General features: G+C 43.0%; 1 protein-coding gene across 2 annotated transcripts; it reads left to right on the top strand.

Moving 5' to 3' along the window:
• The first annotated feature begins 1,712 nt into the window (after window positions 1-1,712).
• Window positions 1,713-14,537, top strand: LOC115198177 (cellular tumor antigen p53). 2 transcript variants are annotated; one of them, XM_029759934.1, is made up of 11 exons: window positions 1,713-1,848; window positions 3,439-3,598; window positions 3,799-3,865; window positions 4,117-4,323; window positions 6,766-6,952; window positions 8,621-8,733; window positions 9,078-9,187; window positions 12,672-12,802; window positions 12,874-12,971; window positions 13,090-13,193; window positions 13,361-13,448. In XM_029759934.1, the coding sequence occupies exons 2-11, from the start codon at window positions 3,531-3,533 to the stop codon at window positions 13,446-13,448; spliced, it is 1,173 nt and encodes a 390-aa protein (XP_029615794.1). In that variant the 5' UTR covers window positions 1,713-1,848; window positions 3,439-3,530. The 2 variants fall into 2 exon arrangements, with proteins under 2 accessions (XP_029615794.1, XP_029615792.1); XM_029759932.1 differs by having other exon boundaries at window positions 1,715-1,848; window positions 4,087-4,323; window positions 13,361-14,537.
• The last annotated feature ends 268 nt before the right edge of the window (window positions 14,538-14,805 follow it).

The raw sequence follows: 14,805 nt of genomic DNA, 5'->3' as shown, positions 1-14,805 counted from the left end.
TTACAGTCTAACCAGACACCTAGGTATTTGTAGTTGTCCACATATTCTATGTCAGAACCGTCAAGAGTAGTGATGCTGGACGGGAGGGCAGGTGTGGGCAGCGATTGGTTGAAGAGCATGCATTTAGTTTTACTTGCATTTAAGAGCAATTGAAGGCCACGGAGGGAGAGTTGTATGGCATTGAAGCTCGTCTGGAGGTTAGTTAACACAGTGTCCAAAGAGGGGCCATATACAGAATGGTGTCGTCTGCGCAGAGGTGGATCAGAGAATCACCAGCAGCAAGAGCAACATCATTGATGTATACAGAGAAGAGAGTCGGCCCGAGAATTGAACTCTGTGGCACCCCCATACCAGGCGAGGCAGTTATTTGAGAAACCAAGGCTGTTGAGTCTGCAAATAAGAATGTGGTGATTGACAGAGTCGAACGCCTTGGCCAGGTCGATGAATACAGCTGCACAGTATTGTCTCTTATCGATGGCGGTTATGATATTGTTTAGGACCTTGAGCGTGGCTGAGGTGCACCCATGACCAGCTCGGAAACCAGATTGCATAGCGGAGAAGGTACGGTGGGATTCGAAATGGTCGGTGATCGGTTTGTTAACTTGGCTTTCGAAGACCTTAGAAAGGCAGGGTTAGATAGATTTAAGTCTGTAGCAATTTTGGCCTAGAGTGTCTCCCCCTTTGAAGAGGGGGATGACCGTGGCAGCTTTCCAATCTTTGAGGATCTCAGACAACACGAAAGAGAGGTTGAACAGGCTAGTAATAGGGGTTGCAACAATTTCGGCGTATCATTTTAGAAAGAGAGGGTCCAGATTGTCTAGCCCGGCTGATTTGTAGGGGTCCAGATTTTTCAGCTCTTTCAGAACATCAGCTATCTGGATTTGGGTGAAAGAGAAATGGGGGAGGCTTGGGAAAGTTGCTGTGGGGGGTGAGGGGCTGTTGACCGGTTTAGCGGTAGCCAGGTGGAAAGCAAGGCCAGCCGTAGAAAAATGCATATTGAAATTCTCAATTATTATGGATTTATCGGTGGTGACACTGTTTCCTATCCTCAGTGCAGTGGGCAGCTGGGAGGAGGTGCTCTTATTCTCATATCATGTGTACATGGCAAATAAACAAACTTGAATATTCACTCAATGGTCAGCTAGTCAGCTATCCCTCTTAATAGCAGTGCTAGTAGTGCCATCAATGCTAGTAGCCTATCGATTCATCATTAACAGTATTCCATAATTTAGGCATATCAACTAGGGCGGAAGAATGAATATTGGTGAAATTACATGAAGCCGTTATGAAAGTTGAAATAAGGACATTTTGAGGAGCAGGCATGTCTTTTCCAAATCCATGCAACTTTTTATATATTTATTTTTTATTTTGAATGAAATAATTTTGCATGAGTTCATAATCTTTGGACATGCACATAACCTGAGAAATTAGACATCATTATCAGACATTATTATCACAAAACATGAACTATGCAATTCAATGTGATGATACAACGCATGATAACCAGCGTGCAATGAATGATGTGCCTCAAACGCCACAATATTTGTTTTCATTCCTGCATTCAGCCAATATAATTTTAGTAACACCAAGATGTAGAATGTAGCCACTTAATATTTTGTTTTTGGAACATTTCGCGCCATCCCATTTAAAAACATACACCTCGGTGGGCGCGGCCTCTGATTGGTGGCCTGTGAACTCTGCGCAGCCCCTCCCCTTCTCTGGTTATTGGGGAAATCCCCGAAAAGCACGCTTTTCACTGAAACTAAATATTTTGCTTTACGGCTGCTACGGATTGCATTGACAGAGAACCGAGGTGCTGCAATAAAATATCCATAAACGGGAGGCGAGGTATAAAATCCATGTTTAATTTATTTTAGGCAGCGTAGCAAATTCTTTTGCCTGGAAAAGTTTGTGGTTGTTGTTGATTGGAGATTCTAGTAAAACAGCCAGCCAAGCTTACAGCTGAGCTAGCAGATTTTAGTGGAAGATGGTGGGTGAAGTTTGGTTTGTCTTGTATTTCGTTGTATTAATACACATTTAACCACTACACATTGTAGTATTATATGACATGGAAGTTGGATGATGATCACGAATCGCTTACTGTTTAGGGTGTCTAACCTGCTAGCTAAATAGCTAGGACATGCTAGGCCATAACTGAGGAACGCTCAACCCCTCGCGCGATTTGTCAGAAAAAAGATTGAGCCACCTTTAGTCGATACTTGTAAAAATGTCAATTCTGAAAACGCTTATCTGTACCAATGTGTTTCATGTACAACTGCGGCCTTTTCCGCAGGGTACTGAAATTCATATTTTTAATAATAACTTTTATCCAACACCCCCATGTCCTGCCACCAATTTGCTCGCTTCGCCCTCGTGCGGCAATGTTTGGGATCACCGAAAGCGGTACCAGTTAAACATCATGTTATGAATTATGAAACCGTTTTTATTATTACATACATTCTAAAGATATCACAAAAAAGGACGTCAGTTGGTTCTCATAGAACAAAAAATATAAGATCTCCTAAGCCTGTGTTTACCGTAGATCTTATTTTCGCAGTTTATCCATACAACTTTACCCTACAACATAGTCCCCCTACTGGATTTGGCCTGCATGTGGTTTTATTTGGCCCCCCCAAGTTTTCTGAGCAAAAATACATATTTTTTTGAATTTTAATTGTCAGACATGACTGCAAAAACACCAGGAAATCAGCTCCAAGTGATTTACTTTTTTTTTAAAATATGTTCCCAAGTATTCCCTCCCTCGTAATGGAGAGATGCATGTTTTCATATACAAATGTAGAAATCTAGTTGGTGATCCCTGCCCTACAACAACGACGTTATTTTTCCTCATAGGCTCTGTCCAACGAACCATGGCATACAAAAATACACCTTTATTATTTCTCTCTGCATAGGGTTGGTTGAAAGTTAGTCATAGATTTAGATGAGGTGTTTATTTGGTAAACATAGGGTAGCTAGCTAGGCACTTGAGCAACACCAAGGATTAGCCTAATACCGTGGCACCAGTGCTCACATGGCTCTAGCTAACTACACAACCCAGTCAGTCGTTACCCGTCCCCAGTCTGTATTCTAGCTTTTTTTATTTTATTTATTTAATCTTTATTTAACTAGGCAAGTCATTTTAAGAACAATTTCTTATTTACAATGACGGCCCACCCCGGACGACACTGGGCTAATTGTGCGCCGCCCTATGGGACTCCCAATCACTGCCGTTTGTGATACAGCCTGGACTCGAACCAGGGTCTGTAGTGACGCCTCTAGCACTGAGATGCAGTGCCTTAGACTGCTGCTCCACTTGGGAGCTGTTGTCCCCCTTTCCCCACTCATCCCATAAATGTATTGTTTCGAAGACACAGGTAGCTGCTAAAACTAGTATAGATTTTTTTTTTTAACTAATCACATGGGTGTTCCCTCTCCTAGATCCCATCGCCTTCCTCCCTCCCTCCTTGTGTCCAATCCTCTCCTCCTCCCAAACGGTCCTGTGAGCTGTCGAGAAAGTGAACGGATACAGGATGGAAGTGAACGGATACAGGATGGAAGAGCTCAGCCAATGTTCCTTCCAGCAGCTTTGGGAGAGCAAGTAAGTTTTGAACAACCTTTAGGACCACAGACTTATGTATGTTTAAGACTACCAAGGTAGGTAGCTACTTCTAGACTAGGCCGAGAAGGTTGTGTGTGAGTGGAAGCCCAGAGACATTGTTCAATGTATTACAGCACCTTTTCTGCATAGGTATTTTCAGGGCCATAATAATGACTGATCCAGTGATTTCTTTTCTATAGTATGACACCTCAGGGGCCCAGTATTCCGCAGGGTGCTACTGGAAACTGGCCTGACCTGGATGTCTCGGTACGTTTGATTGTCTACCTCATGACGTGAAGGAAGTATTTTCATGACGCCACGACTTTTTAGAATGGGGTAATGAGCCCCCCCCCCCAGCAGTACAGTGATTGTTTGAGTTACATTTTTCTTCTCTGGTAATTTAATTTCCATGGTGGGCACTCCTGTTTCAGTATTCAGACGGAAATGTAAAAAGCAACTGATAACTTGAATACTTTACTCCTCTGTAGATAAATGGCATCCACTTACCTCCCTCACAGCTCCTTCCCGACGCGACTCTCCACAAGGTCTTTGACGAGGGGCTGTTTGAACTGCTGGAGCCCCCGGTTGTGGAGTCCTCTGTATCAACCCTGGACAGCGTGCCTCCCCCTGCCTCCACCGTCCCCTCCACCAATGACTACCCTGGGAAGCACGGCTTCCAGCTGCGATTCCAGAAGTCCGGTACCGCCAAGTCTGTCACCTCCACTGTGAGTGTCATGCATATGGCTTACTGCACATGCTCATGCCTGAATACATACACACACGTATAGTTAAAGCAATAAGGCCCGAGGAGGTGTGGTGTGTGTATATATGGCCAATATACCACAGCTAAGGGCTGTTCTTCTGCCCGACACAACTCTGAGTGCCTGGACACAGCCCTTAGCCGTGGTATATTGGTCATATACCACAAACCCCAGAGCTGCCTTTTATAAACTGGTTATTAGTGTAATTAGAACAGTAAAAATATTTTGTCATACCAATGCTTAAACCACCCAGTTTATAATTCATGATAATATGGTCATTTATCACTTAAAATAAGTGCTGTGTTTTGTGTGGGCTTACCCTGGCGTGTAGCATGTAAATCTCTCTCAAACAAGGTGACTTTTTTAATCAATATATTCGGCTCTGTTTATTCTGTTTCGAAAATGCTAATTAGCATCAAATTAGACATGATGGAAGACTACAAATCCCAGCAAGCTCCTGCACGTCATCTCTAGCTGACTCCTTTGCTAACAGGTATTGTGTCTATTAAAAAAAAATATATTTTTGTACCTTTATTTAACTAGGCAAGTCAGTTAAGAACAAATTCTTATTTTCAATGACGGCCTAGGAACAGTGGGTTAACTGCCTTGTTCATGGGCAGGACGACAGATTTTTACCTTGTCAGCTCGGAGATTCAATCTTGCGACCTTTCAGTTACTAGTCCAACACTCTAACCACTAGGATACCTGCCGCCCCATTTAAAACTTGCACAAGACAGTTCACAGAATTATACATTTTAGACATTTAGCCAATTTAATCATTACAAATTTTAGCTAACATTAGATAATTATTCCAAAGATTCTTACCTTTGCCTCAATTCAGCAGTTTTGTCCAGATCATCATGGCATTTGTAGTTCTTTACGATAGCCACATTAGCAGCTAATTAGCATTTCATTTTTGAGGGGTAAATACAGGCGAATATATTATAAGTCACCTTGTCCTAGAGAGATTTACATGGTTAACAAAACGTCAGGTGGGGAACATTCTGCGCCCCACCTGCGCACGCGCCACGTCTATTTCTACGGGCACTAACACTGTTCATGACAAACTTTTCACACCCCTCTTGTTGGCGGAGAACATTTAGCGGGTTTAAAGCTGATTTTCTAGCAATTCTATATGTTTTGGCATGTCTAATGGGTATTCATGTGGTATTTGAGTGACACAAATGAAAATATCTATAGGTTACCAAACCTACCTAAAAACACTTTAGCTGACATGGACTAGTTGATCTGGACATTTCTGGCAAGTTATAAATTGCTTTCTAAGGTCTGCAATGACTAACATGACAAGAGGAACTGATGATGCACTGCCAAATATAGAAATTTCACCTTGTGCATTCTACTATTGCAATTTTCAAGAGGAAGTTTAAAGCTGGAATGAGCCCCAGTTTTGGAACCACTGCCCAGTGGGAAAAATTGATGGTGGACAAATGGTTGGAACCATTTTCTTGTATGACTGCTAGGCTTTATGGGTATTATGACTCATACTTTGGTACTCTATAGGAATGAAACACAGCCTACCATGGGGTCCAGCCCCACCCTTTAAGAAGCCTTGTCTCACTGTATATTCACATGCTATGTATATCTCTATTGATCTCTTTCTTTCAACTTTGAATGACTTTTCTCTTCTGGGGGGAAACATCTATTTTGATTAAGATACTTTTTTGACAATCACAATAAGTAACAGTAAAATGGCTTCAAACCAATTTAATCCATGGTCTCATTTCAATCAATTAATTACAGTAAATTGCAGTTACTTTACCTCAGACAGAGACAAAAGATATTCCACTCATTCTAATTCCCTGTGGTTGCATTCAACTGGAATCCAGTTCATTGTGACGATTTGCTAAAACTCAAGGTTTTGGTGAAAAAGTATTTGGATTAAAACAGCCAATAGCAGCAAGGTTTCCACAGTGACTCACATGTCAGCTTACTATGATAGACCTATCAGGCTTGAGTTAGGGTGTGCTGCCCTCAAACTAACGCCCCCTGCAACTCATTCATTGGAACTGAGGAGTTGCATGCTGGTAGGTTGCAGTAATGCATGGGTCTGACATGACAGGGCATGTTCTACACAAGGGCTCCATTATGGAAAGGGTTAAAATGCAGCCCTTTTGGTGAAAATGTATAGTTATAAACAAGGTATTTACGATTTCTTCAGAATATTAATATAATTGTTAATGTGTATTATGATCTTATACCTTTAGGTGTTAAGCCCACATTTTGCTAGTGTTTGTATTTTATGTAAACTTCATAAACAGATAATAATTTTTTTTATCGCCAAAGTGATCAATTTTTTTATCAATTCAATTCACAACATTGTTTCACAAAATAAAATTCCTATAGACACATCCAACTGGTCGCTCATTGTTTTCTCTCCCCTCCCAGTATTCTGTGCAGCTGAACAAGCTGTACTGCCAGCTGGCTAAGACGTGCCCTGTGGAGGTGTTGATGGCCATGGATCCCCCGCCAGGAGCCATCCTCAGGGCCACTGCTATCTACAAGAAGTCTGAGCATGTCTCTGAGGTGGTCCGGCGCTGTCCCCACCACCAGAGCGCCTCAGATAACAATGAAGGTGGGTGTGTTTTTAGTCTAAGGAAAACATTAAAAACTGATGTAGATAATAAGTATTTTGCCCTTAACTTCTTACGGCTTGAATCCCGTTAGTGGAATCGATATGACGACAGCCAGTGAAAGTGCAGGGCGGCAACTTCAAAACAACACACATCTCATAATTAAAATTCCTCAAACATACAAGTATTATACACCATTTTAAAGCTTTACTTCTTGTTAATCCAGCCACAGTGTCTGATTTCAAAAAGGCTTTACGGCGAAAGCAAACCATATGATTATGTTAGGTCAGCACCTACACACAAAAAAACACAGCCATTTTCCAGCCAAAGAGAGGAGTCACAAAAAGCAGAAATAGAGAGAAAATGAATCACTAACCTTTGATCTTCATCAGATGACACTCACATGTATTGTGTAACAAGAAGTCATATATGTTTAGTTCGATAAAGTTCATATTTATATCCAAAAATCCCAGTTTACATTGGCGCGTTATGTTCAGTAATCTTTTGCCTCCAAAACATCCGGTGATTTTGCAGAGAGCCACATCAATTTACAGAAATACTCATCATAAATGTTCATGAAAATACAAGTGTTAAACATGGCACTTTAGATAAACTTCTCCTTAATGCAACCGCTGTGTCAGATTTCAAAAAAGCTTTACTGAAAAAGCAAAAATCTGAGTACGGCGCTCAGACACAAACATGCCATACAATATATCCGCCATGTTGGAGTCAACAATAGTCAGAAATAGCATTATAAATATTCACTTACCTTTGATTATCTTCATCAGAATGCACTCCCAGGAATCCCAGTTCAACAATAAATGTTCGTTTTGTTCGATAAAGTCCATCCTTTATGTCCAAATACCTCCTTTTTGTTCGTGCCTTCAGCTCACAAATCCAAATTCACGACGCACAGGTCAGACAAAAACTCAAAAAATCCCGTTACAGTTCATAGAAACATGTCAAACGATGTATAGAATCGGTCTTTAGGATGTTTTTATCGTAAATCTGCAATAAAGTTTCAACCGGAGACATCCTTTGTCTTCAGAAATGCAATGGAACTGAGCTACCTCTCACGTGAGTGCGCATGGCTGAGCCTCATGCCCTGCTGGCAGTGTTCTGACTCCAGGAGCTCTTATTCATCCTCACTTCACAGTAGAAGTCTCAAACAAGGTTCTAAAGACTGTTGACATCCCCACAGACACTGTAGTTTGGATATGCAATCACTTAAAGCTACAAACCACTTCCCGTTTGGATTTTTTCTCAGGTTTTTGCCTGCCATATGAGTTCTGTTATACTCAGACATCATTCAAACAGTTTTAGAAACTTCAGTGTGTTTTCTAATATGCATATCTTAGTTTCTGGGAGTGAGTAGCAGGCAGTTTACTCTGGGCACGTCAGTCATCCAAGCTACTCAATACTGCCACCATCCATAAGAAGTTTTAAGAGTGAAAATAATAGACTGATATGCATGATTTTATTTTGGCTCAGTTTTTGTATTTAGCCATGTAAACGAATAAAGAGGAAATTAAACCCATGCAAATCTGATCATAATATTCCTCATGGTCTTAGAGAGATGAGGTATACCTTTACTCCCCATGTAGAAGATTGTCCCAGGAATAGAGGAGACTCCCCCTCACTACTTGTCTACTTCCTGTTTTTTTGTCTAGGCGTAGTCCACCGCAGTCACCTGATTAGGGTGGAGGGGAGCCAGTGGGCTCAATACCTGGAGGATGGAAACACCAAGCGTCAAAGTGTGCTGCTGCCGTATGAGCCTCCTCAGGTATACCCCATAGAAAGATACTTAATAGAATGGTCGTCCCCATTCAATTAATGATGGCATAATGGGTGGACTGGCGGCCATTGCGAGTGTACCCAGATGAGCAAGGCAGGAAGTGTACCCCATCAATCTGTTCTGTGATTTGTTGAATCAACTCAAATGAAATTATAAAAAAAATAGCCACATCAGTTTGTAATCATTTGAATGAACATTCTACATTACCATGGAAATGATTACATCACCATACCAGGAAGCCATTATGAGACATCTGTCTATAATGCATTGGAGAGTTGCATTTGTCAATGTGCGTTCAAGTGAAGCTTAACGTTGTGTATGTGTTTGTATAGCTGGGCTCTGAAACGACTACTGTTCTCCTGAACTTCATGTGCAACTCCAGTTGCATGGGTGGTATGAACAGGCGGCCCATCCTCACCATCCTGACCCTGGAGACCCAGGAGTAAGTGTCTCTCCTTATCCCTTCTCACTAAGTTTGTTTTGTAAAATCCGCATCAGGGTCTGAGTTTGCGTTACATTTTCCGTAATGTGTGTTTTTTTAGGGATGTAACGATTCACTGATATGAATCGGTCCCCGGTTGAAATATTTAAGATATGAGTGCGTCTGTCAGCGGGACTCCGATCCGAATGTAGCATGCATCTGTCTCAAAATTGGTTCAAACGTTACTAATCACCTGTTTAAAAAAAAAAAAAAAAAAAGACTTTCTACCTTCCCGAAAATACCTCCATATTTTGTTACAACTGCGTCCACGCCTTCAGCATGTCATTGTTTTGACAGTCATTGATCTACAAGACATTTTGCATGCCGAACAACCCCAGGAAATATCAGTAGCCTAGTTAAACTGCATACTGTGCGCAGCTACAAGCACTGAGCAATGAAAAGTAGGCCTATTCCTGATCTGCCATATTTGCATGTCACTGTCAGCATGCAAATATTAGTAAAACAGCATGCGCAATATTAGGTATTTTTTTTATGTTGTGACAGTCAATGAATTTGCTCGGTTATGTTTTTATGAAATGTAGTGTTGAAAATTATTATACCGGAATAAAAGTAGCCTAAGCTACCCACGCTGCATGGTTGACACAGGAGAAGTAAAACTGTCAACTTCCAAACGGTCTGGGGGGGTACTTCAAACCGGCCCGCGAGACATTTCGTGGTATCCGACTAGTAGTTAGTCTTGTCTCATTGCTACAACTCCAGTACGGACTCGGGAGAGGCCAAGGTCTAGAGCCAGTAGTCCTCTGAAACACGACCCAGCCAAACCACACTGCTTCTTGACACAATGCTTGCTTAACCTGAAAGCCAGCCGCACCAATGTATCGGCGGAAACACCATACACCTGGTGACCGTGTCAGCGTGCATGCGCCCAGTACGCCACATGAGTCGCTAGAGCGTGATGGGAAAAGGAAATCTCAGCCTGCCTAACCCGGACGACGCTGGGCCAATGGGTCTCCCATTCACGGCCAGCTGTGTGACAGCCTGGGATCGAACCCGGGTCTGTAGTGACGACCGCTGCGATGCAGTGCCTTAAACCGCTGCGCCACTCGGGAGGCCCCCGCAAATTGATTTTAACAAACAATTGGTCCCCCAAAAAATGCGACCCTCCGTTGAATTTCAAAATCCCGATGTGGCCCTCGAGCCAAAAAGTTTGCCCACCACTGGTCTAAACAATTAAATTATGAGACAGTGGTGAAATGTTATTACACGACCACAATACCTTTTTTGTTTTGAAGGTGTTCAGAACAATGTTAAGGGCAAAGAAGGCTGTCTGAACACTGAAAGTTTTGTTGAACTCTCTACAACACAAAATCACAACACAAGTTAATTAGCCTACATAAAAATTCAGATCAGTCCAAAGTCTACAGTGTGCGTGTGTGCTGGAGCCAAGCGAAATCTCGGGGGAGTGTGGCGGGCGGGCGGGGGGGGGAGTACCTGTTCCAGGGCAGGGCAGACGGGGAGTAGACAGGGCAGGGCAGACGGGGAGTAGATCGCCGGGTGGGATCCAAGCAGCAGGTAACGGGAGCAGATGTCACACCCGCTTGGGAGAAGCTTTGGTCGGGAGGCTGAGTAGGAGAGGAGGCGTTCAACCTCACCAGACAGGTGCGTGGTTGAGCAGATAAAGCGTCCGGAGCGAAAAAGCTGAACGCCGAACTTGAGACACAACCACACCCATAATTTACGCACACACGACCGACAGATCAAACTGAGAGGCCCAGCTCATGAGCTCCATCAGCAGCAGATTGTAATTTAGAATGAAAAATGAATGTTTATGCAACAAAAGTTAGTGCATCACATCGATTCGTTCCTCTAATCGCACTGAATCGTTTCAAACTAAAAATGTATTGTAGCCTGTATACAGTGCATTGGGAAAGTATTCGGACCCCTTCTTTTTCCAAATTGTTACATTATACCCTTATTCTAAAATGGATTAAATAAAATAAGTTCCTCATCAATCTACACACAATACCCCACAATGACAAAGCGAAAACAGGTTTTTGCTAATTTATGTGAATACGTTTTTTTTTTTTTGTATTCAGAACTTTTGCTATGATACTTGAAATTGAGCTCAGGTGCATCCTGTTTCCATTGACCATCCTTGATGTTTCTACAACTCATTGGAGTCCACCTGTGTTAATTCAATTGATTGGACGTGATTTAGAAAGGTACACACCTGTCTATATAAGGTCCCACAATTGACAGTGCATGTCAGAGCAAAAACCAAGCCATGAGGTTGACGGAATTGTCCATAGAGCTCCGAGACAGGTTGTGTCAAGGCACAGATCTGGCGACGGGTACCAAAAAATGTCTGCAGCATTGAAGGTCCCCAAGAACACAGTGGCCTCCATTCTTAAATGGAAGAATTTTGGAATCACCTAGACTCTTCCTAGAGCTGGCCGCCCAGCCAAACTGAGCAATCGGGGGAGAAGGGCCTTGGCCAAAGAGGTGACCAAGAACCCGAGATCCTCTGTGGAGATGGGAGAACCTTCCAGAAAGACAACCATCTCTGCAGCACTCCACCAATCAGGCCTTTTTATAGTAGTGGCCAGATGGAAGCCACTCAGTAAAAGGCACATGACAGCCCCCTTGGCGTTTGCCAAAAGGCACCTAAAGGAGTCTTTGGCTTGAATGCCAAGTGCCATGTCTGGAGAAGCATGGTGGTGGCAGCATCATGCTGTGGGGATGTTTTTCAGCGGCAGGGACTGGGGTAGTCAGGATCGAGGGGAAAGCTGAATGGAGCAAAGTACAGAGAGATCCTTGATGAAAACCTGCTCCAGAGCGGTCAGGACCTCAGACTGGGGCAAAGGCTCACCTCCCAACAGGACAATGACCCTAAGCACACAGCCAAGACAACGCAGGAGTGGCTTCGGGACAAGTCTCTGAATGTCCTTGAGTGGCCCAGCGAGAGCCCGGACTTGAACCCAATCGAGCATCTCTGGAGAGACCTGAAAATAGCTGTGCAGCGACGCTCCCCATCCAACCTGACAGAGCTTGAGTGGATCTGCAGGGAATGAGAGAAACTCCCCAAATATAGGTGTGCCAAGCTTGTAGCGTCATACCCAAGAAGACTCTAGGGCTAGGCTGCAATCGCTGAAAAGTACTGAGTAAAGGGTCTGAATACTTGTATAAATGTAATATTTCAGTTTTTATTTTTTAGCAAAAAATGATAACCTATTTTTGTTTTGTCATTATGGGGTATTGTGTGTAGATTGATGGGGGGGGGGGACAATTTAATCAATTTTGGAATAAGGCTGTAACGTAACGATGTCAAAAGTCAAGGGGTCTTAAAACTTTCCGAATGCACTGTATCTAGATGCATATCGAATCATCTTGGAAGTGAAAGACGCACATCCCTAGTGTGCTTGGCTCCCCGTGAGTTTATTGCCTCTAACTTTCACTATTCTTCACCCCTTTGCTTCCTTTCTAGGGGTCAGGTTTTGGGTCGCCGTTGTTTCGAGGTCCGTGTGTGTGCCTGTCCCGGCCGGGACCGCAAGACCGAAGAAGAGAACACAAACAAAGTTCTGAACGGGACCAAGACCACCAACGGTGCCAAGAGAAGTAAGACTCGGGCCACGTCTCAACCCTCGTCTCTCCTATGTCATTGTTGACCTTGTCTCCTCTCCCCTCAGAGTCCCAACAGGCCCTGCCCCCTCCAGGGACCAGCAAGAAGATCAAGAACGGCTCCAGCACTGAGGATGAAGACAAGGACAATGTATTTTTGTTGCAGGTGAGGGAATGACACACAAGCTGACAGAGGCACTTTTGTGAGGGAGAATTGGTGTCTCTCTACTTCATGGTTTTGCCCAAGGAAAATCCCCTCTCACTTCCTCCCTCTCTCCTCTCAGGTCCGTGGCCGAGAGCACTATGAGTGGCTCAAGAAGATCAATGACAGTCTGGAGCTGATGGACCACATTCCTCCTGCTGAGCAGGAGAAATACAAGAAGAAAGGGTAAGCTACCAGCGGCAGCCATTCTGACGGCGGGAACTTCTCCCTAAAATCCCCATGTACCATTTACATGCATTATTCCCCCCCCCCACATCTATTACCTGTAACATACATGTTCTCCTCTCAATGGTAAACAGTCTCACCGTCTGTCCTGTATTTGTCTTTCTTAGTTCCGCAAAGATCCTCAAGCAAGAAGCAATGGCCCCGAAGAGCGGAAAGCGGCTGCTTACAAAGGAAGACAGGAGCGACTCGGACTAAGGCCAGGACACGTCGGTCCTTATTCTCCTGTCTATTCCAGACCAACATTAAGTTGTGACTCCCAAGTTAAATGCCCAATACCAAACCCTAGTCCCTACATGTAGGCACTTCTGAAAGGATAGATATTAGCAAGATGGTAATAGCTCCACCTAGATAGCCATACTCTGGCGCTGGACCCAGAATGGGGTCAATAGGGACGGACCAACAGTTTAATAAATGTTATCATATGAACACGCAAGACATGGCGAAACGTGTGGAATTGCAGATCATTGTCTTCAAAACTGCAACATTTTCTCTGCCCCATGGCAAAATGTGTAGAATTGCAGGAAATTAGCTTCAAAACAGTTCAAACTGTGTAAAGTTATTTTTTTAATATACCGGTAAATGACTGTCCATCTGGAACTTTGACAGCTGGGAAATTTTGTGACCGGACCTTCTCAAATAGTACTCAAGTACCATGTTGGGATTTTCACCATATTTCGGATACCAGTCCAACATTTTCAGTACAACACAAACTGTAAGTGTAGGGCCTAGGGTTTGGTTTAGAATTAGGTAAGTAAGCTAAGACCCCTCCTCCCACTGCCTTAACCATCTGGTGGGACTTCGTCCTCCTCACCTGCCCCCTAAACAGCACTTTAGCTTGTGCTTTTATGATTTGGACCAATTAAATCTAGTATTCGTATCTTGACCTGCCTAGCCACGATGCTTTGTTACCAGTTAATTGGCCAGTTGCCTGTTAGTATTTTTATACCTGTTGAACATAACTGCTGTTATCCCTCCCCCTGAAACCTTGACTTTCTTTTCCCCCTTTTTTTTACTTGTAGCTCGTTATCAGAATGTTTTTTCATTGTTAAAAAAAATACATTTTAGTTGTCTCTTGTAAAGATTTCTGATACAATGATTATGATACACTTAGCACATGTATATTTGTTTAATTTATCGTTCTCTGATGGAAACTCTTTTTGATGTAATTCGGTGCTGAGACATGAGGCTCTATTTTGTTTAGGGGAAAAGGAAACATTTCAGGGAACTTTTAAAATCAAATTAAAGCAATTTCTTAAGTAATACATAAATCCTCAGTCTTTTCTCAATACCTGCAGTCTTTTGAGTTTTTTTTAATATACAAAGTTTCTGTGGCTGAACAAGGTGACATGGGTGCATGACAAGGTTGACTAGAGATTACCCATAATCTCAGAACCCAGAACCAAATGTTGCGTGCCAGGGCCATCTACTCTATTATTTCAGCTGACCTACAGTGGGGGGAAAAAGGTATTTGATCCCCTGCTGATTTTTGTACGTTTGCCCACTGACAAAGAAATGATCAGTCTATAATTTTAATGGTAGGTTTATTTGAACA

The sequence above is a fragment of the Salmo trutta genome, chromosome 8 (genome assembly GCF_901001165.1).
Source record: "Salmo trutta chromosome 8, fSalTru1.1, whole genome shotgun sequence".
Lineage (NCBI taxonomy): Eukaryota > Metazoa > Chordata > Actinopteri > Salmoniformes > Salmonidae > Salmo > Salmo trutta.
This window is presented reverse-complemented; position numbering and strand designations above follow the sequence as displayed.

Excerpts from the sequence above, each read along its gene's own strand:
- LOC115198177 (XM_029759932.1), top strand. The coding sequence starts at position 3,531 with ATGGAAGTGAACGGATACAGGATGGAAGAGCTCAGCCAATGTTCCTTC. Across the intron at positions 4,324-6,765 it reads CCAAGTCTGTCACCTCCACT|TATTCTGTGCAGCTGAACAA; the intron begins GTGAGTGTCATG and ends CTCCCCTCCCAG. Across the intron at positions 12,803-12,873 it reads CACCAACGGTGCCAAGAGAA|AGTCCCAACAGGCCCTGCCC; the intron begins GTAAGACTCGGG and ends CTCTCCCCTCAG.